The 26,655-nt window shown below is 52.2% G+C and overlaps 1 protein-coding gene across 2 annotated transcripts in view; it reads left to right on the top strand.

Annotated features, from left to right (window-relative positions):
* ADGRL1 (adhesion G protein-coupled receptor L1) overlaps positions 1–24,718 on the top strand; it is a 64,882-nt gene extending 40,164 nt beyond the window's left edge. Inside the window, exons 4-24 of one of the 2 annotated variants that reach the window (XM_036756039.1) lie at positions 1,305–1,414; positions 4,752–4,766; positions 9,720–10,520; positions 11,261–11,575; positions 12,015–12,118; positions 12,352–12,537; positions 12,989–13,027; positions 13,216–13,399; positions 13,732–13,854; positions 15,025–15,239; positions 15,959–16,129; positions 16,590–16,799; positions 17,045–17,265; positions 17,571–17,637; positions 18,362–18,453; positions 18,837–19,005; positions 19,145–19,273; positions 19,463–19,559; positions 19,678–19,806; positions 20,229–20,246; positions 20,727–24,718. In XM_036756039.1, coding sequence (XP_036611934.1) covers positions 1,305–1,414; positions 4,752–4,766; positions 9,720–10,520; positions 11,261–11,575; positions 12,015–12,118; positions 12,352–12,537; positions 12,989–13,027; positions 13,216–13,399; positions 13,732–13,854; positions 15,025–15,239; positions 15,959–16,129; positions 16,590–16,799; positions 17,045–17,265; positions 17,571–17,637; positions 18,362–18,453; positions 18,837–19,005; positions 19,145–19,273; positions 19,463–19,559; positions 19,678–19,806; positions 20,229–20,246; positions 20,727–21,466 — 4,135 coding nt within the window. In that variant the 3' untranslated portion in view covers positions 21,467–24,718. The remainder of the gene's footprint in view (positions 1–1,304; positions 1,415–4,751; positions 4,767–9,719; positions 10,521–11,260; positions 11,576–12,014; positions 12,119–12,351; positions 12,538–12,988; positions 13,028–13,215; positions 13,400–13,731; positions 13,855–15,024; positions 15,240–15,958; positions 16,130–16,589; positions 16,800–17,044; positions 17,266–17,570; positions 17,638–18,361; positions 18,454–18,836; positions 19,006–19,144; positions 19,274–19,462; positions 19,560–19,677; positions 19,807–20,228; positions 20,247–20,726) is intronic. The other variant, XM_036756048.1, reaches the window with a different exon arrangement.
* The last annotated feature ends 1,937 nt before the right edge of the window (positions 24,719–26,655 follow it).

The raw sequence follows: 26,655 nt of genomic DNA on the forward strand, positions 1-26,655 counted from the left end.
ACTGTGCCAAATGCTTTACAATTATTATCCCATTTTATTGAGCCTCGCAATAACCCTGGGAGGTAGGTACTATTATTACCCCCATTTTACAGATGGGGAAACTGAGACAAACACAGGGTAAGTGACTTGCCCAGGGTCACACAGCTGGTATGTTTTTGATGCCAGATTTGAAGCAGGTTTTCCTGGCTCCAGCGCTATAGCCACTGTGATGCCTAAGTGTTACTAACCTCTCACATTTCTATAGCACTTTGAAGTTTACACATCACTTTTCTCACAACAGCTCTTAGAGACTAGCACTGCAAGTTACTTTTTCCATTTCATAGATGAGGAAGAAGCTCAGAGAGCTTCATTGACTGTTCCATGGTCACACAGCAGCTCATCAGTAAATGTCAGATCCATGACTCAAACTCAAGTCTATCTTTATTCTATGTTCAGTATTTTTTCCGCAGCATACCATGCTCCCAGTTGCAGGAAGCTGGCAGGCTTTTTTGTTTGTTTGTTTTTGTAGATGTTCTGAAACTTTTTATTTTATTTTTAAAAGACAGCAATAATTTACATCATTAAAAAAACCAGAAAGTTGAATGAACTTCTTCCAAAACCCCAAAGCTGAGTGCAGGTACTAGCCAGGAAAGATGGTCCATGGCTCCACACTGCTCCTCTGGCCTGGTTCTGTGGGATGCTACAGACCCCATTATTCAGTGAGGTTGCCCCCAAACTTCTGCCTGAGGAGTGAATTCCAGTCATCCCTTTGGAAAGGTGATAAAAGGGACCCAGGAGCTGCCTTCCACCAAGCCTGGGAGCAGCAGTGCTGTTTTCACTGTGTAAAGACCCATCTGGGCCTGAGGTGCCCTGAAGCCCAGGTGGCTAGCTATGCAAGGCTAGGTCTCTGCATAAAGGGTTGAGAATCTCTTTCTTGTTATTAGCAAAAGGTAAACAGACACCCTGAAAACCCTGAAAATGTAGAAATAACCTAATGAATGTGGCCACCTCAAAATCACACACACTAATAGGAGAGATGAGATTTACACATTCAATGATCCATTTGGAACAGAGGTAAGGAGTGTGTCTGACTCAAGGTTCATGAGTCAGGGGGCTTACCCTGCTTCAGCCCTCTTCCCCAACCCCCACCTCCGACCCCCATCCAGGCTTCACCCAGCACTTGTTTCCTAGCCCTCTCCCTGGAAGTTTCTCCCATTTCCTTCCTTGGTAAGGGGAAAGAGGGAGGGGCCACCTAAGGCCAAAAGACAAGGGGAGATTCCCCTTCTCTATCCTGCCCACCATCACGGCCTTACGTCTCTCCACAGGTGTAACAACAGAACTCAGTGCGTGGTGGTGGCCGGTTCTGATGCCTTCCCAGACCCCTGTCCTGGGACCTACAAGTACCTGGAGGTGCAGTACGACTGTGTCCCCTACAGTGAGTCACCTTGTTCCTCGCACGGACACGGGCCCCATCCTCTCCCCCCACACCGAGTGAGGAGGAGACACCTGTGTTCCCATAGAGCCTGGGTGGGAGCAAGGAAGGAGGCACAGGGCACTATGGGACAAGCTTTGTCTCTTCCTACTTTTCCTCCCTGGGACCCTCACACTCTCCTGCCCTCAAATATTGTCACACACCCTCTGTCACCCACAACCTCTTCCTCACATCATCATACTTTTCCCTCCCCCTTGGTCCCCTCTCCCTCACACTTATTCTCTCTTCCTAGAACACTCCCACCCCATCTCCATCTAATCTTTCCCTCACACCTTCTCTTCTCCTTTCTCGAACTCTCCTGTCCTCTGTTACATCTCCATCTGCTCTTCCTGGCACACTCACATTCATCTCTCTCACACAGTCACACTCTGGTGGCCCCACAATTTGATCTTTGTGCCCTTATTCCTTTGGATCTCCCTCATTAGAGGATGTGCCCACCAAGGTCTCTAGGCTCTTGGGCCAGAGGGGATGGCTGATACCAAACCCCAGGGGGTGAACAAGGCCGATACATCTTCAAGGAGATACACTGCTCCTTTCAGTCTGCCTTTCCATCTCCACCACCCTACTTCCTGTTTACTCAGGAAGTTCCACCATTTTCAATTGGGAGTGGCTATTGGAGAACCCTCCGAGGCCACAAGGAGAGGATTTAAGGAGCCAGGAGCTCAGCCTAATACACCCTGCCAAGGCGAGCAGCCAGGGAGCTGGGGAAAGGGTTTCTTCTCCTCCTCGGTTACTCTCCCCTCCCCCACACCACCATTTCCTTTTTTCCTGCCCCCCTTCTTTCCTTCCCTCCTCACCCTTATCCCCACCCCCAGCTTCTTATAGCCAATTTGGAAGCAAGGACTTGGGGGGAGGTGGAAAGGGAGAAGTGAGGGTCCCCAGTATGTATGTTTTGAGGGTTGGGGAAGGGCAGGGGGAGCAGGAGGCCCTGGTAATTCCATCCCCACCCCCCCCACCCCGTCCCCACCCACTTTAATTTCTTCTCACAGGTGACCGTCCCTGCTGGGGGAAATCGCTAATGTGCTTCCTTAACTTTCTCCTTTGACTCCTCCTCGTTTCCTTTCAGCACCCAAGGCCTCCATCCAGCTACCACCTAAGGGGAAAGTCCCTCTCTCCTCGTTGACGCCCTCCCCCTGCACACAGCACTGGGGGCAATCTCTCTCCCCATCCCTGCCCCCACCTCCAACTCACCCGCTGATGCTGGGATAGCAGGGAATATATATAGAAACCAGTGTATAAATCGCTGAAAAGACAGTGCAAATATTGTTATACCCCTGTTATCCAGGCTGACAAAGATCCCAGGGTCAGAGTGGACTCTATGAGGCAACATGAAAAGGCAAGAATAAAGTTAAGGGATCTTGGAGTCATATTAGCCCACATTAAATTCTGTGCAGTTGGGCCAAGCTTGGAGACAGGCCAAGTAAGAGATAGAATGGAAATGGACTGAGTCTTTGGTGGGCGGAGTCCTGTCCTAGGCACGGGGAACGCACAGAAGACGGCTGGAGCTTAATCCCCAGTCATAAGGAGTCCCTGGTCCGATCCATCCTAGAACATTCCAAGGTCTAATGAGAAAAACAGCACGAACACACAGAGCTACACAAAGGGCTCACAAAAGACTTAGAGTAGATGCAAGTGAACCCCATAGGGGCTGACCGTGAGCGGCGCTGGCTCAGAGCAGGGTCAGGAGGGACGCAAGCTAGAACAAGACACAGGCTGGAGTGAGACGGTTGTAGGAAGGACAAAGTTAGACTTGAGGAAGGGCTGGGATGAACCCGGAGGCTCTGGAACAAGTCACCAGGGAGGCCTTATTCCAGTCTCACAACTCCCTCAGAGAGCCAGAACAAGGAGACCAGCGTAGGGGACGCTCAAAGAATTGTGCAAAGGCAGCAGGGGAAGAGGCCGGAGAGGTGAGGCAGGCCTTCCCCTGGTAGCAGAGATGGGGGACCCCAGTGCTGCTGCGGAGGCCTCTCAAGGAGGTCTGGGGTGGGCTGCGGGTGGAGGCTGGGGGAAGCGGGAGGGACCCCGTGGAACACGCCCAACTAACAGCCACTTTGCTTTGCAGCTGAGTGCAGTCTAACCCCCTCACCCCCTTCCTCCCCCAGGTGCCTGCTGGGCCACGGGCAGGTGTGTGCGTGTGGAGCACCCAGCTCCTTGGTTAGGCTAGCTTGGTTAGGGAAATCGGAGTTTCAGTCACCCTGGCAGGGAGAGTGTCTGTTACCACTCCCAGCCCCTCCCTCCTCTTCCCCCAGACCCCACTGTGTCTCTCCATCGGTCTGTCACCTTATCTCTGGTATTTTGCTTCTCTCCATTTGTCTCTCCCTCCATCTCTGTCCCTCTCTGTGTATAACTGCCCCACTCTTGATGTCCATGTGTATTTTCCTCTCCATCTTTGCCCGTCTCTCTTTGTGTGTGTGTGTGTGTGTGTGTGTGTGTGTGTATGTGAGCACTTTGCCAACTTTCAAACACTATATAAATGTGAGTTATTATAATGTGCTATTTTTGCTATCTGTGTCTCTCTGTTTGATTTTCTCTTCCTGTGTTTATTCTGCCTCGATTAGAGTGGGGTTACCTAACCTCTGTAGGGCATCGAGTGAGGGGGCATAGGAAGCAAGAGCTTGGACCCAGTGTGAGGGTCCTGAGCCATCAGGAACAACGGGCCCTATTCCTCCCTGGAGCCCCAGAGAGAGGAGAGGGTGCCAGTAGCGGGCCAAGGAGCCTTGGCCCACGGCTCTTCCTCACACCCCTCCGCACTCGCCCCAGCCAGGCTCCGTTGTCCGGCTTCTCTTTCAGGAAGGCAGCCCAGACACGTCAGCTGAGGGTTCAGCGGGAAGCAGCAGCCTCGCAGCTGGCGCTCCCAGCTCCCAGTCTCCCCTCTGCCCGTCTCTCCGTGTCTCTCTTCCTTGCTTCCTTCTGTCTCTTTGTCTCTGCTCCCTTTGCTCTGAATTGCCTCGGTGTTTCTCCTTCTCCCTCTGTCTCCCTCCTTCTCTGTGCCTGTCCCTGTCATCGGGCCCTCTGTCTCCCTCTCGCCAAGTCTCTCTGTGTCTGTCTTTCTAGACACTCCCCCAGCCCCCTCCACTGGCCCCCATGGAAGGGATTTGGGGGGAGGAGGGGGCGGCCGAGCGGTGCTGAGGGGTTGGGGAAGCAGGTGCGAGGAAGGAAAAGGAGAAGGGGATGCATTGCCAGAAAAGAAACAAAAAGCAATTTAATCTCTTTTTTTTCTCTTTTTTTCTTGCACCCCTTTTCAATTGTTTTTCTCTCTCTCTTCCGATGCTTAAAGTAGAAGTGGAGCAGAAAGGTAAACGCACTGTTACCAATGCTAACCCCTAACTCACATTTTGTTCTCCCCGTGCCTATACTTAATGTGACCCCCCTCCTCCCTGCCCCTCTCTCCCTGCTCCCTCCTCTGCCCCACCCTGCCCCGCCCTGCCCCCCACCTTCTCCTTCCTCCCCTCTTCCCCTCCAAATCAAGTCGATGCTCTCTGACCCTGGTGCCCCCTGCCAGGTCGGGAGCAGCCCCGCCCTGTGCCAGCCACGGGCTCTTCTGCCCTCCCGACAACCCCACGGAGGGGCTTCTCTCTGAGGTCCGGACTCTTCTCTCTGTCTCTCTCTTTCTGTCTTTCTGTGTGTCTTTCTCTTTTTCTCTCTCTCTTTCTCTCTTTCTTTGTCTTTCTCTCACCTAGTCCTTGACCCCTGTCAGGGACCTGACAGCCTCTCATGCCTCTTTTTGCCTCCTTCAGGGGAAATGTGTAAGCAACCAGGGCTAGTTTGTTTGGGGAGTAGGGGGCATGCACCTCACTCTCTCTCCCCAAATTGCCCACCCCAACTTTTCCCCCAAGACTTCCTTCCCTCTCTCCCCCCCACTGGGGGTCATTTATTTCCTTCTTTCCTCTGCCTTCTCTGGAATTGGGTTTGGGTTTGGAGGGGGGAAGGGAGGGGAGGGAAGGAAAAAGGGGTACAGTTCATTTTCCTTTGGGGGAGCTGATTATTCCACTGGCTTCTGACAGCTACTGAAGCTCTCTTCTCACTTTGGAGTTTCCAAGGCAAAGAGGTGTTTTGGAGAATGGAGTACCAGTCCTCCCCAACCCCACCCCCCACCCCTTGCCTTGCTCTGCCCTTCCAAGTCAGGAACCGAGAGACCTGGGAGAGTGTCCTGCCATAGAGGGGAAGGTGGGGAATGGGGAGGGGCTTGGAGGTGTGTGTGTATGGTTTGGGAGGGGGGTGGGGCTTTCCCTGTTTTTTGTTTTTTGGTTTTTTTTTTCCCATATTTGTGAAGCTGCAGTCAGGGTTTCTTCTGGGCTGTTGTGGTTAACCTGGGCCAGAGGAGAGTGGGGGTTGGGGGGAGGGGCGCTTCCAGGAGTACCGTAATTTCAAGCCTATATAGACTATCCTCCACTAGGGAAAAGAGATCGGTGGAGTGCTCATTGTGGGCAGGCCGGAGTCCTGACCTCAGGTTTCTTTTAAAGACTTTGGGTTGGGATGGGCAGACAGTGACTCTCTTCCGCAGTTTTACAAATGGCAACTCTGGAATGCATTAAGGTGCCACCTACAAGAGACAAGGAGATGGTATTAGTATCCCTTCTGGCCCTGAAATTACGGTACATGGAATATCCCTGTTAGGAAGGGGGTATTGCTGAGCTGTTCTCCCTCCCTATCCCTCCCCTTCCTATAGGAGACCTGGGCAGTCAGCCCTCCTGGGTCCCTGCCCCTCACCCCATCCCTCCTCTCTCACCCCTTTCTCTTTCCTTGAGTCTCTCTTCCTCCTGGCATCCCCGACGCTCTCCTTGCAGGCACGGCTTGGACACACCGGCTCTGGATTATTCTCTCTCCTGGTTTTGGGGAAGGGTGACATATTGCTGGGTGGACACACCCATAGTGACAACCACTTGCTGGTTGTGTGTGGTTAAGGGACAAACCCATGAGCACAGACTCTGCTCTTCCCTCCGTTTTTGCCTCATCCCCCTAGTATTATTGCTAACAATGTATTCTTCCTTCCCCCTCTGCCAGGTCAGGCTCCAAGACCCTGTGTTGTCCCCACCACCACCACCACCACCACCACCATACCACATACACACCAACCCCCACTCACCTGGCAGAGAAAGCCCAGCATGGAAAAAGGGGGAAACTGAGGCACCAGGGAGTAGGGGAAGGAGTCATCACTCTCAGCCTGAGTCAAGTGAGCTAATGCCAGGATAGGATGGGCAAAGAACCTAAAGTATGTATGCCAGAGTTGGCTGGCAGAAGTCTTGGGTGGCAGGGACAGAAGGATGTGGATATAAATGGACAGATGGATGGAGGAAGGGCTGTGGGACCTTTGGTGTGTACCTATTTCCCTTCCCAAAACTATCTCTTAAACTGAGCCAAAATCCCCTTGAGGGAATGCCTATGGTGTCACCCACTCTCACTCAGAACCCTCCATGGGTTCCAGGGAATCCCACTCCAAAGGGAAGCAGGACCTATTGGATGGTAAGTTTCCTAGGTTCCTTCACTATCTTTGTGCCTCAGTTTCCCCTCACCCTGTTATATGGGAAAAGCTTCTGTCTGCTTCATGCTTTGGGGCCCTTTGAGGATCTCCAAGAAGCTGGGGAAGTGGGGGAAGCCTCCACAACATGGACCTTAGACAAATTCTGTGTGTCTCACCCATGAACTCCCCGAGTTAACTAGGATGCCTGAGAGGCAATGGCTACCTGCTGCTGTCCCTTCAGGTCAATGTCCAAGAGGGGCTCTGAGACACTCCCTTCTCTCCCCTGTGCCCACTATGCCAGCACCTTCAGAAAGGAGCTGAGTGAAAGCAGAGAATTCACTTCAGACCCCAGGACCCCAGCTCCCTGTGCCTCTTCCTCTCCCTCATGGCCTTGGTTTCAGGTGGGGCAGAGACTCTGAACCACATAACCATGTTGTGTTCAATGCCTGTAGTCCCTGAAATGAGGGAGATAATACAAATCAGCGTCCGTTGTGAGGTGTGGAATGCTACAAATATATTGTGGTTCCCGGGCCTATTAAAAACTGCTATTCTGCGAGGAGGAGAATGGGGACTATCCTGCATAGAAGAAAAACTAGATATTATTGGGGGAAGCGTTGTGGGGTAGTGGAAAGAGTACAGAAACTGGGGTCACAACACTGGAATCTGAATTTTTGACCTGCTACTTCCTACTGGTGTGACTTCGGGCAAGTGCCTTCACCTTGCTGGATCTCATTTTCCTCTGTCAAATATTTGGACTAGAGCAGGAGCTCCTGTGTCTTGGACCCCCTCTGGCAGTCTGGCCAAACCTACAAAGCCCTCCTCAGAATACTCATTATTTTCCTCTAGAATCATAACTGAAGATTTCCTTCAGTTAGGCATTAGTGAAAATAAAGGTCATTTCCGCCCCCCCATCCAAGTTCATAGACCTCCTGAAATCTATCTCTAGGTTCTACCCCCTGAGGGTCTGCGGACCCCAGGTTATAAGAACCCCCGGACTAGAGGAGTCTTCCAACTCTAAATTCTACAATCTTAAAATTATAATAATTAGGATCTTGTGACTGGGCTTTTTTTTTTTTTAATGGGAGTGAGGCTAGAAATTGCGGGAAGGGTGAGAAGCCGCCCATGTCGGGGTGGGGGTGGAGGTGGGCGGAACTGGTCCCTATCGCTAACAGGAGTCTGTACCACCATTGTGTGTTGGGGAGAGGCTAAATTAGTTTCAGTCCAGTCCTCGGGTGGTGAGAAGGGAGGGGCAGGGCAGAGCTGGACACAGAGATGCAGTCGAGGTTTTCCTCCTTTTCAGGGAATGGGGGGGGTGGGGCGGGCCCCCCACCTTTCTGACACCAACGCTGCCTTGATCCCTCTTCCCGAGCCCGGGACGGCCGCAGGTAAATCGGGGGGCGGGGGAGGGAGAGGGAGGCCGGTGGTTGGGGGGGGCCCTGTCTTCATCCTAGATTCTCGTTCCCTCCCTCGTCCCCTCCTGGCCGGACCTGGGATTGCACCCGAGTAATCCTGGGCGGGCCTGGATTCTGGAGTGAATTCTCTGCTCGCCCCTATCCAGCCTCTCTCTCTTTCTCCTTCTCTCTCTCTTTCTCCCTCTCTCTCTCTCTCTCTCTCTCTCTCTCTCTATTTCTCTCTCTCTCTCCTTCCGCCAGCATTATTAACCTTTTCTCCCCAGGCTCGCTCGGGCTCGCCTCGGACCCAGGATTGGCGCCGCCGCCCCCTCCCATTCCTTGTCTCTCTTCTCCGCCGCATAGCTGTCCTTTGCCCTTCCCCCTCCTCCCCCTGCCTCCTCCCTCCGTCTCCACGCCAGTCCTCCCCCCATGTGCACGAGTGCCAGTGTCTGTTGCTGAAATGATCGTGTAGTGACCCCCTAGAGAAACCCTACCAGCAAGAGGGTGAGGGGAGCCGCCCCCTCCACCCCCCATCCTAGGCTGGGAAACCTCTTCCTTGCTCTTTATTGTGTGGGGGAAGACTGGGCTTCATCATCATCACCACCATCATCAACATCATTATAACCATCACTGGAAGAGCTGATACCCCTTCCCCTCCCCCCTGGTGGGGAGAGGCCTTGACAGTACTATGGGTGAGAAGGAACCCTCAACACCACCAGTGGTGTGGGGGACCCCTTAACACCCACCTCTGGTTGGGGAGGATCCTAGACAGTGCCAGTGGTATGGGGGACTCTCTCGGCAACACAACTGGTGTGGAAGCCCAAAACCCCTTCAAGTTTTTCAAGCAGAGAAAGTGGGGCACAGTCCATCTCCCAGTGGAGGAGAGTGTGGGGGTCTTCCAAAACACACCCATGGAAACAGAGGAATATTGATTGACTTCCTGAAGGAGAAAAATAGAGGCACAATGTGGGGAGTGGGTAAAAAAAATCAAGGGGATATGGCCATGCCCCCAATTAAGTTATTCTGTATGAACGCTTAGGGGAGGTGTCAAAGCAAACCCTTCATCCCTGGCCGCATATGAAAAAGAAGGGTTACATTCCCACATACTAACCAGGTCTTGACTTACCACTCTCAGCTTCCAGAGGTAACCTCTCCAGGGCAGGGAACAGCAAGGGAGATGCCCCATCCCCACCCCAGATACTCCTTTCCCATCACCAGTCCCACCAAGCAACCGTGACTGCAGCTGCAGGAGGGGAGACCTGCTTTTTAACCTGGCCTCCTATGATCGATTCCTCCTTTCTCCTTTCTCTTTCTCTCTCTCTCCCTCTCTCTTTCTCTCTCCCTGTGCCTTCTCTCTACCCCCTTACCTCCCCTCTCCTGCCTGCCCCTGGCCCAGTCTTCGTGTGCCCTGGGACTCTTCAGAAGGTGCTGGAGGCCACATCTACACATGAGTCAGAGCACCAATCAGGGGCATGGTGTAAGGACCCGCTACAAGCTGGGGACCGCATCTATGTGATGCCCTGGATCCCCTACAGAACAGACACACTGACCGAATATGCATCATGGGAGGATTATGTGGCTGCCCGCCACACCACCACCTACCGCCTACCCAACCGTGTGGACGGCACAGGCTTTGTGGTCTACGATGGTGCTGTCTTCTACAATAAGGAACGAACTCGAAACATTGTCAAGTATGACCTACGGACGCGTATCAAGAGCGGGGAGACGGTGATCAACACTGCCAACTACCATGATACCTCACCCTATCGCTGGGGGGGCAAGACAGATATTGACCTTGCAGTGGACGAGAACGGGCTGTGGGTCATTTATGCCACAGAAAGCAACAATGGGCGGCTGGTGGTAAGCCAGCTCAACCCCTACACCCTGCGCTTTGAGGGTACTTGGGAAACAGGCTATGACAAGCGATCAGCCTCCAATGCCTTCATGGTTTGTGGGGTCCTCTACGTGCTGCGCTCAGTGTATGTGGATGATGACAGCGAGGCTGCTGGCAACCGAGTCGACTATGCCTTCAACACCAATGCCAACCGAGAAGAGCCCGTCAGCTTGGCATTTCCCAACCCTTACCAGTTTGTCTCCTCAGTTGATTACAATCCCCGTGACAATCAACTTTATGTGTGGAACAACTACTTTGTGGTGCGCTACGGTCTTGAGTTTGGACCACCAGACCCCAGTGCTGGTAAGGGTAACCTCTGACCCAGAGATGGCCATTGATACTCCTTCAGTCTTAGACTCAGGAATGGTAGTCTTTGATTTCATTCTTAATACCACCCCCATCTTAAGTGGAGGATAGATTTCTCGAAAGGGGACTTTAGAGATCATCTGGCTCAACTCCCTCATTTCATAGAAAAGAAAACTGAGGTTCAGCTTAAATGACTTGCCCAAAGTCTTGTTAAATAGAAGAGCCAGGATTTGAACTTGTCTCCTGACTGTAAAAAAGGTACTTTTTCCACATGCCTGACAGCGACCTTGGGGTCCATCTCCAGGGTAGGGCTCCAGAGTTGTTAGATTCTAGGAATAATGAGGTGATTGTGCCACCCCACTCTACCCTGGTTGGTCAGACCACATCTGGAGTATTGTGGTCATGGGCACTACCTTCAGGGAGGATGTGGATAAGCTGGAGCATCTCGAGGAGGGTAACCAAAATAGCGAAGGGCCTCGAATCTATGCCGTATGTATAGGTAAGACCTGTCCTAACTGTTGTGGTGAGGTTGTGGAAAGACTGGCTACACTAGACCTGGAGTGAAGTAGGGATCCTCAGGGGGCAGAACATGTCCTGCCCTTATCAGAAGACACAGTAACAAGATGGTCAAGGGTGGGGTGATTGGAAATACCAGGGTATGATGTGTCTGAGCATGGGGGAGAGGGCTCGGGAAAGTCCACCTCTAACACTGTGTCTATCACCCCACTACAATATAGGCCCAGCCACTTCACCCCCCCTCAGCACAACAACCACAGCCCGACCCACCCCATTGACAAGCACAGCCTCACCTGCTGCTACCACACCTCTCCGCCGAGCACCCCTCACTACTCACCCTGTGGGTGCCATCAATCAGCTGGGACCTGATGTGCCACCTGCCACAGCACCAGCTCCTAGCACTCGAAGACCCCCAGCCCCCAACCTGCACGTGTCACCTGAGCTATTCTGTGAGCCCCGGGAGGTTCGGAGGGTCCAATGGCCAGCCACCCAACAAGGCATGTTGGTAGAAAGGCCTTGCCCCAAGGGCACACGAGGTGAGTTCTGGATGCTAGAGTGACTTCTTCCCCTTCCAAGGTGGATGGGAGGGTGGGGGGGTGATTGCTAATTCTCACCATGGAAGACTGGAAAGTGCTCTCCCTAGGCTTAAAAGGAACAGATTATGGGTCTCATGGGGTAGGGGGCAAGGAACAGTGGGGATTAGGGGAAGTGGAAAGGGTAGATAGAAAATATCAACACATAATGACAGTCTCTTCCCACAACTTTGTCCCTCTGGCCTTCTTTCTCATCTCTGTCCTTCCATTTTCCCCTCTCCTGTCTCTTCCCATCCATTTGTTCCCAAATTTTATCTTGCTCTCTCATCTTTTGGTCCTCTCCCACTTTCTTTCTTTTCACTACCTCCTCCTTACTTATCTGTCTTTCTCTTCTACTCATTCTCTTCTCCCATTTGTCTCCTGTCTTTGCCTATCTTTGTAGGAATCGCTTCCTTCCAGTGTCTACCAGCCCTTGGGCTCTGGAACCCCCGAGGCCCGGATCTCAGCAACTGTACTTCCCCTTGGGTCAACCAGGTGGCCCAGAAGGTACCAGCACTTGCCCCTTGAGGGTCCGGGTCATGGGGTTGGAAGGGTCTAATGGGAGATGGATGTGAGAGGGAGCTCCTAGGTTACTGGGGAGGGGTAAGGAACTGAAGTAGAAAACCTGACTGTTGTAGGGGTTGTAAGGACAGGATCTGGGCAGGGAGAAGTTCAATAAGCTGGGAGTGACTGGGGAAGTATAGAAGGAAATAGTCATGGTACAGGATTCCTGCCTCCAGATCAAGAGTGGTGAGAACGCAGCCAACATTGCTAGTGAGCTGGCCCGCCATACCCGGGGTTCTATCTACGCGGGTGATGTCTCATCTTCAGTGAAGCTAATGGAGCAGCTGCTGGACATCCTGGATGCCCAGCTGCAGGCTCTCCGGCCCATCGAGCGTGAGTCAGCTGGCAAGAACTACAACAAGGTGGGCCTGCTTGTGGGCATCCTGGGAGAATTTGGGAAACTAAAAGCATCTCCTATGCCTATGTCTGGAGGAAAAAGAAAAGATGCTCTAGTGGGATCTGGGTGTCACCTATCCTGGAGCCTCTGAGCTGTCTGTGCCTCTCAATTCTGCATCCCCCTTCTGAGGCATACCTTCACAACTCCCCTGGTTGAAAAAGGAAGCAAGAACCATAAAGGCTGAGGTTTAGCAGCTATAACACCTGAACCATCTTGTGAGGTCAGAAAGAACTGAAATTAGATGCTGAGCTCACCTTGGAAGCCACTTGTGCTAGATATTTGGCTAGCAATCAGGATGAGCTGGTGATGTGGGTGAGAATGGGACCCTTAGGATTCTAGCTGAGACAGAATGGGGCTGGGAGGCCAGGCGTGGTTATTAGAGTTTGGAGTCTGACGTCTTCTCTCTCCTGCTCTAGATGCACAAGCGAGAGAGGACCTGCAAGGACTATATCAAGGTGAGATGGAGATGATGCCCCAACGAGGGCTGAGGGATGTAGGCACCAGGGGCTGTTAGGGACCAGGATAGGCAAGGTTAAGAATGAATAGAGGGCTGGAAAGGAGCCTTGGAGGCAGGAGGGAAAGTGGAGCTGGGATAGTCAGGCTAGAGCAGGCACTCTCAGTCTTACTTATCCCACCCCCACAGGCAGTAGTGGAGACAGTGGATAACCTGCTTCGCCCAGAGGCCTTGGAGTCATGGAAGGACATGAATGCCACAGAACAAGTGCACACAGCCACCATGCTGTTAGACATCCTGGAGGAGGGGGCCTTCTTGCTAGCTGACAATGTCAAAGAACCAGCTCGATTTCTTACTGCAAAGCAGAACGTAGGTGAGTAATAACCCCAGGCCACACCAGGAAACAAAGGGCTGCCTTGCCCCAGGATGTGAAGATCTAACTAGGCCATGCAGAGGTACCCTGAAAACATGCCTAGAACCCAACATCCCACCTGGGCATATGTCTTGGCTCCAATAACAAACCTGGGAACCTGCCTAGAATATAGGGACTTGTGCATAGATAAGAAGACTTTAGGCCATAAAGGAGGGACAGCTCCCTGCCTAGCTCCTTCAGTCAGCCTCCTGCTATAGGGTTCCTTCTTCAGGCCCTTGGATGGTAAAGGCCAGAGCCCAGTGTGCTCAGGCACTTCTCACATCCCTCCACAGTGCTCGAGGTTACCGTGCTGAACACCGAGGGTCAGGTACAAGAACTGGTGTTCCCTCAGGAGTACCCCAGTGAAAACTCCATCCAACTTTCTGCCAACACCATCAAGCAGAACAGCCGTAATGGTCAGTACCATGGGAGGGAGGGGGAAGGAAGGGAACCCATTGGGGAATGTCTTGCTGAGCTCTAGTAACACACCAGCACTCAACTTCATCATGGGAGCTGAGAGGTATCTCAGAAACCAAAGGGGACAAAGTGAATGGGGTCCACTCCAGGGTGGGGCTCCAGAAGTCATTCATCAGATTCCAGGAATAATGAGGTGCTTGTGCCACCCTACTCCACCCTATCCAGGTTGGCCAGACCACATTTGGAATATTGTGGTCTTGTGGTCCATGTAGAGAGGATGTGGATATGCTGGAGAACATCCAGAGGAGGGTAACCAGAATGGCGAAGGGCCTTGAATTTATGCCATCTAAGTATTGGGGACATTTAGCCTGGAGAATAAAATCAGGGGCATAGTCACTGTTTCCAGGTATCTGAATCTCCCTGCTAAGTGGAAGCAGGATTAGATATGCCCTGTTTGGCCCCAGAGAGCAAAGACAGGAGCAGTGGATGGAAAAAGTTGCAAAAGAGCAAATTCAAGTTTGATGTCAAGAAAAATGTATTGAAAATCAGAGCTGTGCCAGAGTGGAACAGGCTGTGCTGGGACATAATGGGTTTCCCTTCATTCTGCATCTTCAACCTGAGGCTTCCCAAGCACCTCTTGGACTGGGTATAGTGGGGGTTCTTTTCATGTGTGGGTTGGACTAAAGGGCTCCCAAGGTCTCTTCCAATTCTCCAGTGCTGTGAGTCAGTGACTTAGACCTGGAAAAGATTTTAGAAGTCATCTCAGCCAGGGGTTCTTAACCTGGGGCGAGGGGGTTCTCTGTGAACTTTTTTTTCTAATTCTTAAAACTATATTTCCATATAATTGGTTTCTTTTGTAATCTGAAATATTTTGTTTTAAGCACTTAAATACATTGTTCTGATAAGGGGTCCATAGGCTTTACCAGAGGGCTGTAATGCCAGAGGAACCCATGGTACAATAAAAGTTTAAAACACACACACACACACACACACACACACACACACACACACACAAAATCCATATCTGGTCTAACCCTCTCGATTTACAATTGAGGACGTGAAGGAGTAAGGAGAAGACATTTGCCCAAGGTCACACAGGTAGGAAATAGTAAACACTGGAGCAGTATTTGAACTGGTGCTGACCGTGTTCACCACACTCTCTATTCCAGGGGTGGTGAAAGTTGTCTTCATTCTTTATAACAACCTGGGCCTCTTTCTGTCCACGGAGAATGCCACAGTGAAGCTGGCAGGTGAGGCAGGCTCCGGGGGCCCTGGGGGAGCTGCGTTAGTGGTGAACTCTCAAGTCATTGCAGCCTCCATCAACAAAGAATCTAGCCGTGTGTTCCTCATGGACCCAGTCATCTTCACTGTGGCCCACCTAGAGGTAAGCCCTGGAAATCAACCTGGTCCTGCTCTCACAATGCTCACGTCCTCTGGATGACTCTGAGGAGCCTTGCCTGTGGAGAGCATCATCATCCTCCCGGGGGTCCCATTTTGTCCTCTGTCTGGGGGAAGGGAGGATGGACAGGGCAGATCCTATTGGACCATATCCCCTGTTAGGAGCTTGCCATATTCCCCAGCACTGAGACCACTTCAAGAAAACTGTCAGGGCTCCTGTCCCCAGTCTATAGCTCCTGATTCCTAGTACTTGGTGCTCCCTCCTCCAGGTAGGGTCATCTTAAACTAAGCCTTTGAAGTTTTGAACTTGAAGGGAATCTTCTTGGTTCCTTGTTGCAATTCCCTCATTTTTGCATATGGGGAAATTGAAGCTCAGTGACATTGTGACTTCCTCAAGGTCACATAGCTTTTTAGAGCTAGATTTGACGCTTGAACCCAAGACTCTAGACTCTTTCTTAGTTTGGTGGGTTTTTTCCCCTCTACTGACTCCCACTTTGCATGGAGTACTAAGTCCTTGTCTTTACTCTTATTTTCAAAGCCCCTGACCTGTAGGTTTCACCCCCACCCCATGGCACTTATCCAATGCTGTGTCTTGTCTGAGGCTATGCTACAGCCTGGTGGGGGTGAGGGGTTGGAGAGGACTCCACAAATCTGATGCCTCTCACTATAATACTCTGACACACCCCAACTACCACCACACAACAGGCCAAGAACCACTTCAATGCCAACTGCTCCTTCTGGAACTACTCAGAGCGTTCCATGCTGGGCTACTGGTCGACCCAGGGCTGTCGTCTGGTGGATTCCAACAAGACCCATACCACCTGTGCCTGCAGCCACCTCACTAACTTTGCCGTGCTCATGGCTCACCGTGAGATCGTAAGCCAGTGGCTCCATCAGCTCCACTGGGCCAGGGCCTGCTTGTTAGCCTGGCTTTGCATGGCATTACAACATGAGGCATGCCAAGGGAATCCCAACTCCTTGGGCATAGGGAGTCATCAATACCTCCCCTGCTCAGGGCATGGGGCTGGAGCACATAGAAATGACAAGGGGAAAGGGCTGCTTTTCCTGGCTCTGTCTCAATTGCCTCCTTCTCCCCAGACATTGAGGGGGAAGCTCTAGCTTCATTACTTCTCCATGGGCATTCCAGAGCATGGGGGAAGGGGGCATACCATCCACAAGAGGGTGGGAACCAGTCAGCTGGCGAAGGGGCAGAAGGTCCAGATGGGTGGTCCAGTGAGGCCCATGTTGTCCTTAGCAATTGTCTACAAATGGTGCCCTGGTTAAGGCAAGGTTAGGGTCACAGATCCTAAAATTGCCCTTCCTCATTTCTCCCCAGTACCAAGGTCGGATCAATGAGCTGCTGCTGTCTGTCATCACTTGGGTGGGCATCGTGATCTCCCTTGTCTGCCTGGCTATCTGTATCTCCACCTTCTGCTTCCTTCGGGGGCTACAGACTGACCGAAACACCATTCACAAGAATCTTTGCATCAACCTCTTCCTGGCTGAGCTGCTCTTCCTTGTCGGCATCGATAAGACCCAATATGAGGTTAGTCAGGGTGCAGGGAGCCTGATGCCCAGGGGGATAGGGCTGACTTATTCCCCTCCCTGAGGAGAGGATCAGAGCAGAGGCAGCACTCAGCTTGCCACATCCAGCACATGCCAACATCAGGCCTCTTTAGCTTCCAGGGGGTTGGACACCAGCGCTCAAGGGCCCAGCTGGGTTGGGAGCATGGTAGGAGGGCTGGCCTGGGCAGGGCCATTTCCCCTCATGCTTGGTGCCTGTGCCCCTAGATCGCCTGCCCCATCTTTGCGGGGCTCCTGCATTACTTCTTCCTGGCAGCCTTCTCATGGCTGTGCCTGGAAGGCGTGCATCTCTACTTGCTGTTGGTGGAAGTGTTTGAGAGCGAGTATTCACGCACCAAATACTACTACCTGGGAGGCTACTGCTTCCCAGCCCTGGTTGTGGGCATCGCTGCCGCCATCGACTATCGCAGCTACGGCACCGAGAAGGCGTGAGTGTTTGCTCTTCCCTTTGTCTCTTTGGCCTCCGCTCTCCTAAGCCCCCAGATAGCACTAGCCCTTGGGATGGGACCATTCAGGGCCTAGGGCGCACCCTCTTGACTCCATAGAAACCCCGCTAGACTGAATCAGCCCCCAGGGACAAAATGGGGAGTCCTATTGGTGGTGGAGGTGGAGCAATTTGGGCCTTCTCTGAAAGGAGATTTTATTTGTAAAATGCTTAGCACATAGTAGGTCCTTTATAAATGCTTATTCTCCTGCCTTCCCATCTCTACCTCATCCTCTATCTCTCTGACAGCTGCTGGCTCCGAGTAGACAATTATTTCATCTGGAGTTTCATTGGACCTGTCTCGTTTGTCATTGTGGTGAGTCAGAGGAGAGGGTCCCAAACTCATCAGGCTCCCTTGAATCATAGTGGGCTTCACCTCCTAATTCTTCTATATCTGTACCCTGTTCTGCCCTGCCCTTTTTGAGATCCAAGAAATGGAACTCATCCTCTCTTCACTACATAACGGTGGTGCTCAGTCTTCTCTTGCCTAATTGTGATGTCTGTCTCCCCAAAAGAAGGATGGTTTCTAATCTTCCCCATACAGTGGGTAGTTTCTAGTCTCACACTCCTACAGAGCTAGACAAGAATTTAAAGAGTCTTTAGACCAACCCCCTCATTTTACAGATGGAGAAACTGAGTCTCAGAAAGATTAAATACTTGCCCAAGGTTATACGGGCAGTAAGTAACAGAGCCAGAATTCAAACATGGGTTGTCTGAATCCCAAATCTCTGTGTGTGTGTGTGTGTGTGTGTGTGTGTGTGTGTGTGTGTGTGTGTGTGTAGACACAAGTGAAGCTGCTTTGATTGATCCCTCCTATTGGAATGGAAAAACAAAACAGCCCCAGGCTACCCTCTGGGTACCCATAATGGAGTGAGAGCACATTTCCAGTGCCAGGCAGCAGGGTTCTCTCCCTTCAGCATTCAGCAGTCTCAGACCAGGCCTAGCTAAAGTCCTGAGTGTCCTGGTGAGGAAACGTCATGCCAAGGCAAGCAGCCTAACCCACCCTCCTCCATGCCCTTGTCCCTTTCCTCATTTCTCAGGTGAACCTGGTGTTCCTCATGGTGACCCTCCACAAGATGATCCGTAGCTCCTCCGTGCTCAAGCCTGACTCTAGCCGCCTGGATAACATCAAGTAAGTGGCCACTTGAAGGCAACTCGGCCTTCCCATCCAGGGGCCCCCAGCTCCAGCTTCAGCCTCGGGAACTGACCGCCCATCCTAGACCGAGGGCTCAGCCTGGCTGAGGACCCTGTTGACCTATTGCCAGCTGAAATGATAACTTGGAGGAGGCAGAAGCCTAGGGTGACTATACTGGGGTTGGGTGGACTAAAGGATGGTCCCCCCTACCTGTAGGCTCCCCGCCCCTCACCATTCCCCACCTTTCATCTACACCTTCTGCCTTAACCCAAGCTGCTCCTCTGCTTTGGAACCTTGGCTTCCTCCAAGAAGCTGCTGCATAGGGGATGACTCAGAGGCTTTTTCTCTCCTCTTGCCACGCCCCCCCCCCCACCTTACAGGTCTTGGGCCCTGGGAGCCATTGCCCTCCTCTTCCTACTGGGTCTCACCTGGGCCTTTGGCCTCCTCTTCATCAACAAGGAGTCAGTGGTCATGGCCTATCTCTTCACCACCTTCAATGCCTTCCAGGGGGTCTTCATCTTTGTCTTTCACTGCGCTCTGCAGAAGAAGGTAAGAGGGGTGTCCTCTGGATTCCACTCCCTTTTCCTTGTCTCCTATAACCCAGCTTTGGGGGCCGAGTGAGTGAGTCAGCCCTACGCCTCCTACTCTGCCTGACCCACCTGCTGCTTTCTCCTCCACCCACCCTCAGGTGCACAAGGAGTATAGCAAGTGCCTGCGCCACTCCTACTGCTGCATCCGACCACCCCCTGGAGGCGCTCACGGCTCCCTCAAGACCTCTGCCATGCGCAGCAACAACCGCTACTATACTGGGACCCAGGTACCCAGGGCTGCTGGGGGGCCTAAGGCTTCTGTCAGGGCTGGGAAGGCTGCTCAGTGGCAGGGCTGGTGATGATGAGGCTATCCATCCAGGAAAGGAAGGTCAGGTGTTAACTCTGTCATGGAAGGGTCAACCAGCCTAGGCACCGAGGGCGCTAGAGCCCCTTCTCATGCCCTGTATTGTTCCCAGAGCCGAATTCGAAGGATGTGGAATGACACCGTGAGGAAGCAGACAGAGTCATCCTTCATGGCTGGAGACATCAACAGTACCCCAACCCTGAACCGAGGTGAGACACCGATGCCCCTGCCCTTCCTGACTCTGGACTCAGGTTCCTTCCTCACCCTGAAATTCTGTCAGACTCTGGATTGTCTGGTGATCTCTGACACCCAGCTCTCCTCTGCTAGGCACCATGGGGAACCACCTGCTAACAAACCCTGTACTGCAGCCTCGAGGTGGGACCAGCCCCTACAATACCCTCATTGCTGAGTCTGTGGGCTTTAACCCTTCCTCACCCCCTGTCTTCAACTCCCCAGGTAAAAGGACTACCTGTGGGGACAGAGCTGAGAAAGGCAGCGTGGTTGGTTGTAGCAGAAAGACTGTGGGACTTGGGAATCAGGAGGCCTGCGTTCAAAATGCAGCTCTTTTACTTACTCTGTGACCATGGACAAGTTCCTTTGTGTCTCTGAGCCTTGGTTTCCTCATCTATAAATTAGTTATAATAATACTTGCCTCAGAGTTGTTGTGAGAAAAGTCTTTGTGAACCTTAAGTCACTAAAAAAAATGGAGTTGTTGCCAAAAAAGAAATAGGACCGGGCATGGGGTACCTAGGTGTTTGTTTGCAGGAAGGCTTCATAAGCCCCGGATTGGGGGCTGGGTGTTTGAAGCTGGGAGATGGTATCTCTGGACCAATCTCATTCTAACCCTCTCTCTTTTCTCTCCTCATGCAAACCTACAGGGAGCTACCGGGAGCCCAGTACGTCCTACCCTTTTCCAGTAATATTTCAGGAGGTGGGAGACAGTCTAAGGCAGTAGCTGCTGCCAGACGGGGAAGGCCTCGAGTGTGGGTCAGAACATACAGGACTGCCCTCCTCTCTAGGCAGGGTCAAGCTCGGCTCCTCATATCCTTAAGTATCCAAACCCCCTAGCTATGACTCCTCAGGATCCTGTGGAGAGTTGCTGATGAGTGATAGACTAGCCCTGGGAAAGCTAGTTCTCTCTGGTGGAGGTAGCTAGAGCAGGGAATAGTGTCCCCAGCCACAGATGAGGAGGTAAGAAGTGGGAAGGGCTCACCTCCCCAGGGTGATGGGAAGAGTCCTAGAGAGTGATTGAAAGGACAGCCTAGCCCCTCTCCCTCACATGCTCCCTTCCTCATCAGCCTCCCATGGCTTCCTTCCAACCATGTTCCCATCCATACTGCCCCCTTCCTCCTGACCGGTGCCTCTCTGTCTTACAGAACACCCTCTAGGAGGCCGGGATGCATGCGGTATGGACACCCTTCCACTGAATGGTAACTTTAACAACAGCTACTCCTTACGAAGCGGCGACTTCCCCCCCGGGGATGGGGGTCCAGAACCACCCCGAGGACGAAACTTGGCTGATGCTGCTGCCTTTGAGAAGATGATCATCTCAGAGCTGGTGCACAACAATCTCAGGGGTAGCAGTGGGGCAGCCAAGGGCCCCCCACCCCCTGAGCCCCCGGTGCCACCAGTGCCAGGTAGTGGTGGGGATGAAGAGGCAGGGGCGCCCGGAGGGGCTGACCGGGCCGAGATCGAACTGCTCTACAAGGCCCTGGAGGAGCCCCTACTGCTGCCCCGGGCCCAGTCGGTGCTGTATCAGAGTGACCTGGACGAATCAGAGAGCTGTGCGGCTGAGGATGGGGCAGTCAGCCGACCCCTCTCCTCCCCTCCTGGCCGGGACTCGCTCTATGCCAGTGGGGCCAACCTTCGGGACTCGCCCTCCTACCCGGACAGTAGCCCAGAGGGGCCTAGTGAGGCCCTTCCTCCACCCCCTCCGGCCCCACCTGGTCCTCCTGAAATCTACTACACCTCCCGCCCGGCCCTGGTGGCCCGGAACCCCCTGCAGGGCTACTACCAGGTGCGGCGGCCTAGCCACGAAGGCTACCTGGCTGCCCCAGGCCTGGAGGGGCCAGGGCCTGATGGTGATGGCCAGATGCAGCTGGTCACCAGCCTCTGAGGGGCCCCATGGACTCAGAGGGCTGGGTGGCCCAGTGCCAGGGGAGGGGGACCCTGGGTAGGGGAGGACTTTGGGGGATAGAGGGTGAACTAAATGGAGTGTGAGACAGGCTGTCCTCTCCATATGTACCCCTCACCTATGGGCCCTACCACTCCCCTTTTAGGGGACTCTGAGGAGGCAGGGTCCCTGATGTACAGGGTACACAGGAGTTCCCGACAGCCACATGCACCAGCTGTTTTGGGGGAGTGATGTGGGGGTAAGCTGAGGGCCCCCTGGGGGTAGATGGGCAAGAAGTTGGAGGAGCACAGGCCCTCCTAGATTCCTTGCCCAGGGGTAAAGCGGTTGCCAAGACCCCACTTTGCCAAACCTTTCAGTGGCTCCTCTCTGCAGCCAGAAGAAGCCCCACCCCAAGGAAGAATTTCAGGGCAAAGGACAGATGGACAGCCTTCTGTGTATCCTCCTACTCCCCTGAAACTGGGGGTTCTAGCCCAAGGGAAAGCCCCAGGAGGGAAATTGAGGGGTGCGGCTGGAGGTTTAAATGTTGAACTTTCTTCTGAGCCAACTACCCCTCATTCCCTCCCTGGAAGCAAGCCTGCTCTGAGCTCCCCCCTAAGACTGCACCCACTGACCCCCCCCAGGGTGACTCCTGACTAAGCACAACCCCCCATGGGGCCCCTAGCCCATGGGGGTGACCCCCTCGGGGGGGCAGCTCCCAGATCTCTGGGGAGTAGATTCTGGGTCTGGAACTCTCCCTGGGGCGGGGGGCCTCTTCACCCTTCCCCTCCTCCCCCATTGCTGTAAATATTTCAACAAAATGGAAAAGAAAAAAAATTACAAAAAAAAATCTCATCACTTGAAGCCACTGGGAGCCCGCAGCCCAGGCCGGCTCCGGCTCTCCACCAGCCGGAGCACCCACCCACCCACCTGCCCACCCACCCACCTACCCACCCAGCAGCCAAGACTTCTCTCTGCTTGCGCGTGCATCCTGGCCAGGTTGGAGTGGGGGCCTCCATGGCAGCTTTTTACAATCAAAAGACAGAAAAAAACAAAACAAAAACAAGAAGCAAAAGAGACACAACCTTTTTCCTTCCTGGCACCACGTTCCTGTCGTTTCCCTCTGAATCCGGTCCCTAGCATCATCTCTCCTGGGGCACGTGTCCCACCGCCTGCTCTAGGAATGGGGATCCATTTTCCTTTCCTTGCCCCTCCCTCCCTGCCAAGGGGAGACCCCTCTGACCCAAAGATGCTTTCCTGAGGTGGCTACACCATCTTTTTAAGTTCTGTTAACTGCAAATTGCTTCTGGGCCTCAGGACCAGCAAAGGGATAAAGGCGTCATTTTTCTGTCTAGAGGGGCTAATGGAAGAGTTTAAAAAAAATGGCAAAGGCCCCCAGTCCCCGGGTGCTGGAGTAGGGAAGGGTAAGATGGGAGTTTTATGTCCATGTTTGGGGTCAGGATATGGAACGGTGGCGCTTGCCCTGTCTGGAAAGCGTGAGAGGTCCCCAGCGGGGAAGGCATCAGAGGACGCTCCAGCCAGGCTGTTTCTCCAAAACTCCTACACTTCTTAGAAGCTGGTTTTCGGGGGGAATCTGCTCATGCGTGCCTCTCCCTGCTAGATTCTCTTTTCCTCTCTAACCTTTTCTCACCATCCTCACCTAAGGGCTCCTCTCCATGCCTCTTGGGGTAGGAATGGGACAGCCCAGCTGTGCAGTGTTGCTACAATGCCCTGGTCCCTGGAGTCCCTTGTGGCCATTTCCCCAAAGGGTGGCCCCTCCCCATTCCGGCTCCCTCCACCTCATACCCTCCCCCTACCACTTTTCTCACAAGTGCCATGAGTTTTCTAACATCTTTGGGTCTCAGCCTGCTGCTGCCATTAACTTCTTGGTTTGGGGGACAGGAGCTCCAGGGAGTAATTGGGGAATAAGTATGTGTGGTAGGAGGAGAGAATGGGGGTCTTGGGGGAATCCTTTTTGCTGCTAGAAACCCCCTCCCTCCTCCTGGGGAGCTGGGGCTGGCTTGTCCCCATCATGTGGGGGAGAAGGGGTCAAACCAAAGAATGGTGGCTTTGTCCCACATTGGGGGCAGGGTGGGGAGGATGGTGAGAAGGAGAACCTGGTTGGTCTCCATCTCTTGCTCTCCTAGGTAAGACTGAGAGTGACCCTGTGTTGGAAGTGCTAAATTCACTTCTCCAGGAGCCCCTGGGTTGAATGGCAGTGAGGTCAGGTTGGGGAAGGCAAGGACCATCCAAAGGCCTGCATCACCATTTCCCCCACGCAACATTCCCCTCTTTCTGCGCTTGGGAGAGATTTCAGGCAGGAGCTACCCCCAGTGACCTCTGTCTCGATTCCCTGATTGTGGCAAAGGGCCACCTAGGTGGGGGAGGGCTGTGAGAAGCTCAGTTGGGGAGGGGGGAAGGAGAGATAGTGAAGGGATGTGACTGATGAGGGAGCTGGCGGGTGGAAGGCCTAGAGGGCCCCCTACCCTTCCTGCCCCAAACTTGGGGCAGCCGTATGACACCAGCTGGGGATTGGGAACTCCTGGGTTTCTGTGGAACCTGAAGGAATGTAAGGAGTCCTGCTTCCCCCCCCCACACCCCCACCCTCCCCTTATCTCCCCAGACACGGACAATCATGGGGGTAGGGTGAAGTGAGTCAGTAGGTTCCCATCTAGCAAGGACAGGGATAGCAACAGGAAGGGTTCCTAGGCCTCACGGCTGCATGGCAGGGCCCCCTGGTGGGGATACAGAAACCATCGCAGCCCAGCTCCAAGCCACCCTAGAGAACCCAACTGTTCCCCCACCCCAACTAGCCCTGGTGCCTTGACACCCCCACCCCAGCTGGGACAGGACCCACTGTATAGAGAAGGTTCTTGGTTTCCTCCCCTACTCTCCTCTCCCTGGGCTCATGAGTTCCTTCCCTCTTAAAATTTTGTGGGAGGCAGTTTCTGGATTTTCATTTCTCTTGGTTCCCTTGCCTTCTTTCCCTTTTTTCTGTCTCTGCCTCTCTCGCCTTCTGTCTGTCTTTCTCCTCTGTGTCTCTCCCATCTGTCTTGTCTTCCTCTTACCCTTCTTTTCACCCTTGCTTTCTCTCTGTCCGTTTGGGCTTCCCTCCTCCTGTCCTCCTGCCACCCACCTGCCCCACCTTGGTCTCCTCCTTTTCGATATGCCAAACCAATTTTGGGTCGAGTGCATTTAACGAGAACAAAACAAAAGACTCATAAAGACAACCAGTACGTTTCAAAAAAAAAAAGAAAAAAACATCCAAAAAAAAAAAAGAGAAACCATTGTCGAGTCAAAAAAAATCAAACAATAAAGAAAATAAGATTTCTTGGAACGTTTAGAGTGGAGTGATTTATTTCGGGGCACAAAATGGGGAAACACGTGGGAGGGGGACCAAAGGTTAGGGAGGACCTCAATGAGAGTCCCAGCTATGGGCAGTGACAAATTCATTGGAATGATTATGTCTTAGGAGAAAGCAGTCCAGTGAGAGAAATACTATTTTCTGCCCAAGGACCTTCTTTGCCCCCAGGATATATTCATCCTATTTATGCAGACCTTTGAGATGTGAAGCATTTTTCTTCCAACAACCTTGAGAAGGAGGTCGTAAGGATGTTATTATCCCATGTTATGGATGAGGAAATGGAGGCTCGATGAGATTTAAATGAAATGTAGCCAGACTTAATAGTCCCAAGTATCAGAGCCAGGATTAAAATACAGATCTTTCCTTTTTACAAAAACCAGAGCCATTGAGATTTGAAACCATGAGGGTAAGCATCATGTATACAGCTTCCAGTTCCCTCATAGGGGCACACACATTCACACACACACACACACACACACACACACACACAAATTCACACATACGTTAGGAAGAGCATTTTTTTTAACTTCTTGACAATTTCCCTGTCTAATTGCTTTATCTTTCATTCTCTAACCACTGTAAGCTTCCCTCCTCTATGGTACACATATCAAAAATAATAATACGACAGAACTTGTCCAAGAAGTATTGTATTCTTTTTTTTGAGGAGATCAGACAAACCTTAATCATACGTAATAGTTATTTTTAGCCATGGCATAGAGGGGATCCTGGGTTTTTGAGGGCTCTGTCAGCACAGCCTAAGCTCTGTCAGGTTCTAACATGCTGCAAAAGTTCCAAGTATGGTTCTGATAACAGACTGAGTCTGCTTTCCAAAACTCAGCCTAGCCACATACGGAAAAACTGACCACCAGTAGATTGGCCACTTGTCAATGAATTCCTTGGTCATGGCAACCCGTGAAACAAAGAAAAATACAAAATGTCCCTCAGTTCTGTCTGTTTCTGCTATTGCAGTGACGGCAGCAGAGTGTAAGGCAAGGTGTCTGTGTGTACTAAGGAGCAGAGTTTTTAGACTGTCTATAAAATCCACTTGGTCTACTCACTTTGGCTGTTAATGCAATAAATGTGAGATTCTTGTCCGATGACCAACGACCAGGCACATCACAGGAGGAACTGAATCATACCAATCTTGAAATTCTTGATAGAAATGAAACTAGAAGAAATAAGAAAGTTTTTCATCTAAACAGCAAGATGGCTCACAGGTAACCAATCCCTTGGAGAAACTTAGAAATAAGTCGGGGGAGTTGGTTTTAAAATATGCCCAAAGGTTTCAAGGAACATCACTTTGTGAGACATTTGATTATCTAAAACTCCAGTGATCATGGTATTTGCAAAAAGGCCACCATGAAAGCAAATACCACTCATGAATTAACATGGTTGTGTGGAAATTGAAGAAGAGAAATTCTACAAAGAATTTGATAAGACAATCCAAATTATACCAACATGTTCTTTTATACTCTGAAACTTCAATGCGGAGGCAGGAAAGGTGAGCATGATGAAACACAGAAAATGAGGCTCAGGAAGAAGCAATGAGAGAGGCCAAACGTGTTTACTACACAGAAACTTCGTGCCTTTCCATCACAAATTGTGTTTGTCTTTCATTCTCAAAGAGGACCATGGCATCAGGGAAATGACGACATGACTTGCAGTTGACTAATTTGAGTGAGGGAGGGCTGTGCAAGATCACCAGCCTCACTTTCTCCTTCAGAGCCATCTGGGTCCAGTGGCCAGATATTCATCACAATGGCCCAGGATGCAATGGGAGACCCTGGCCCTTTTAGGCTAAGGCCTTTTCAGGTTCTCACTTTGAGTGAGG

Source organism: Trichosurus vulpecula, chromosome 1 (genome assembly GCF_011100635.1).
Source record: "Trichosurus vulpecula isolate mTriVul1 chromosome 1, mTriVul1.pri, whole genome shotgun sequence".
Lineage (NCBI taxonomy): Eukaryota > Metazoa > Chordata > Mammalia > Diprotodontia > Phalangeridae > Trichosurus > Trichosurus vulpecula.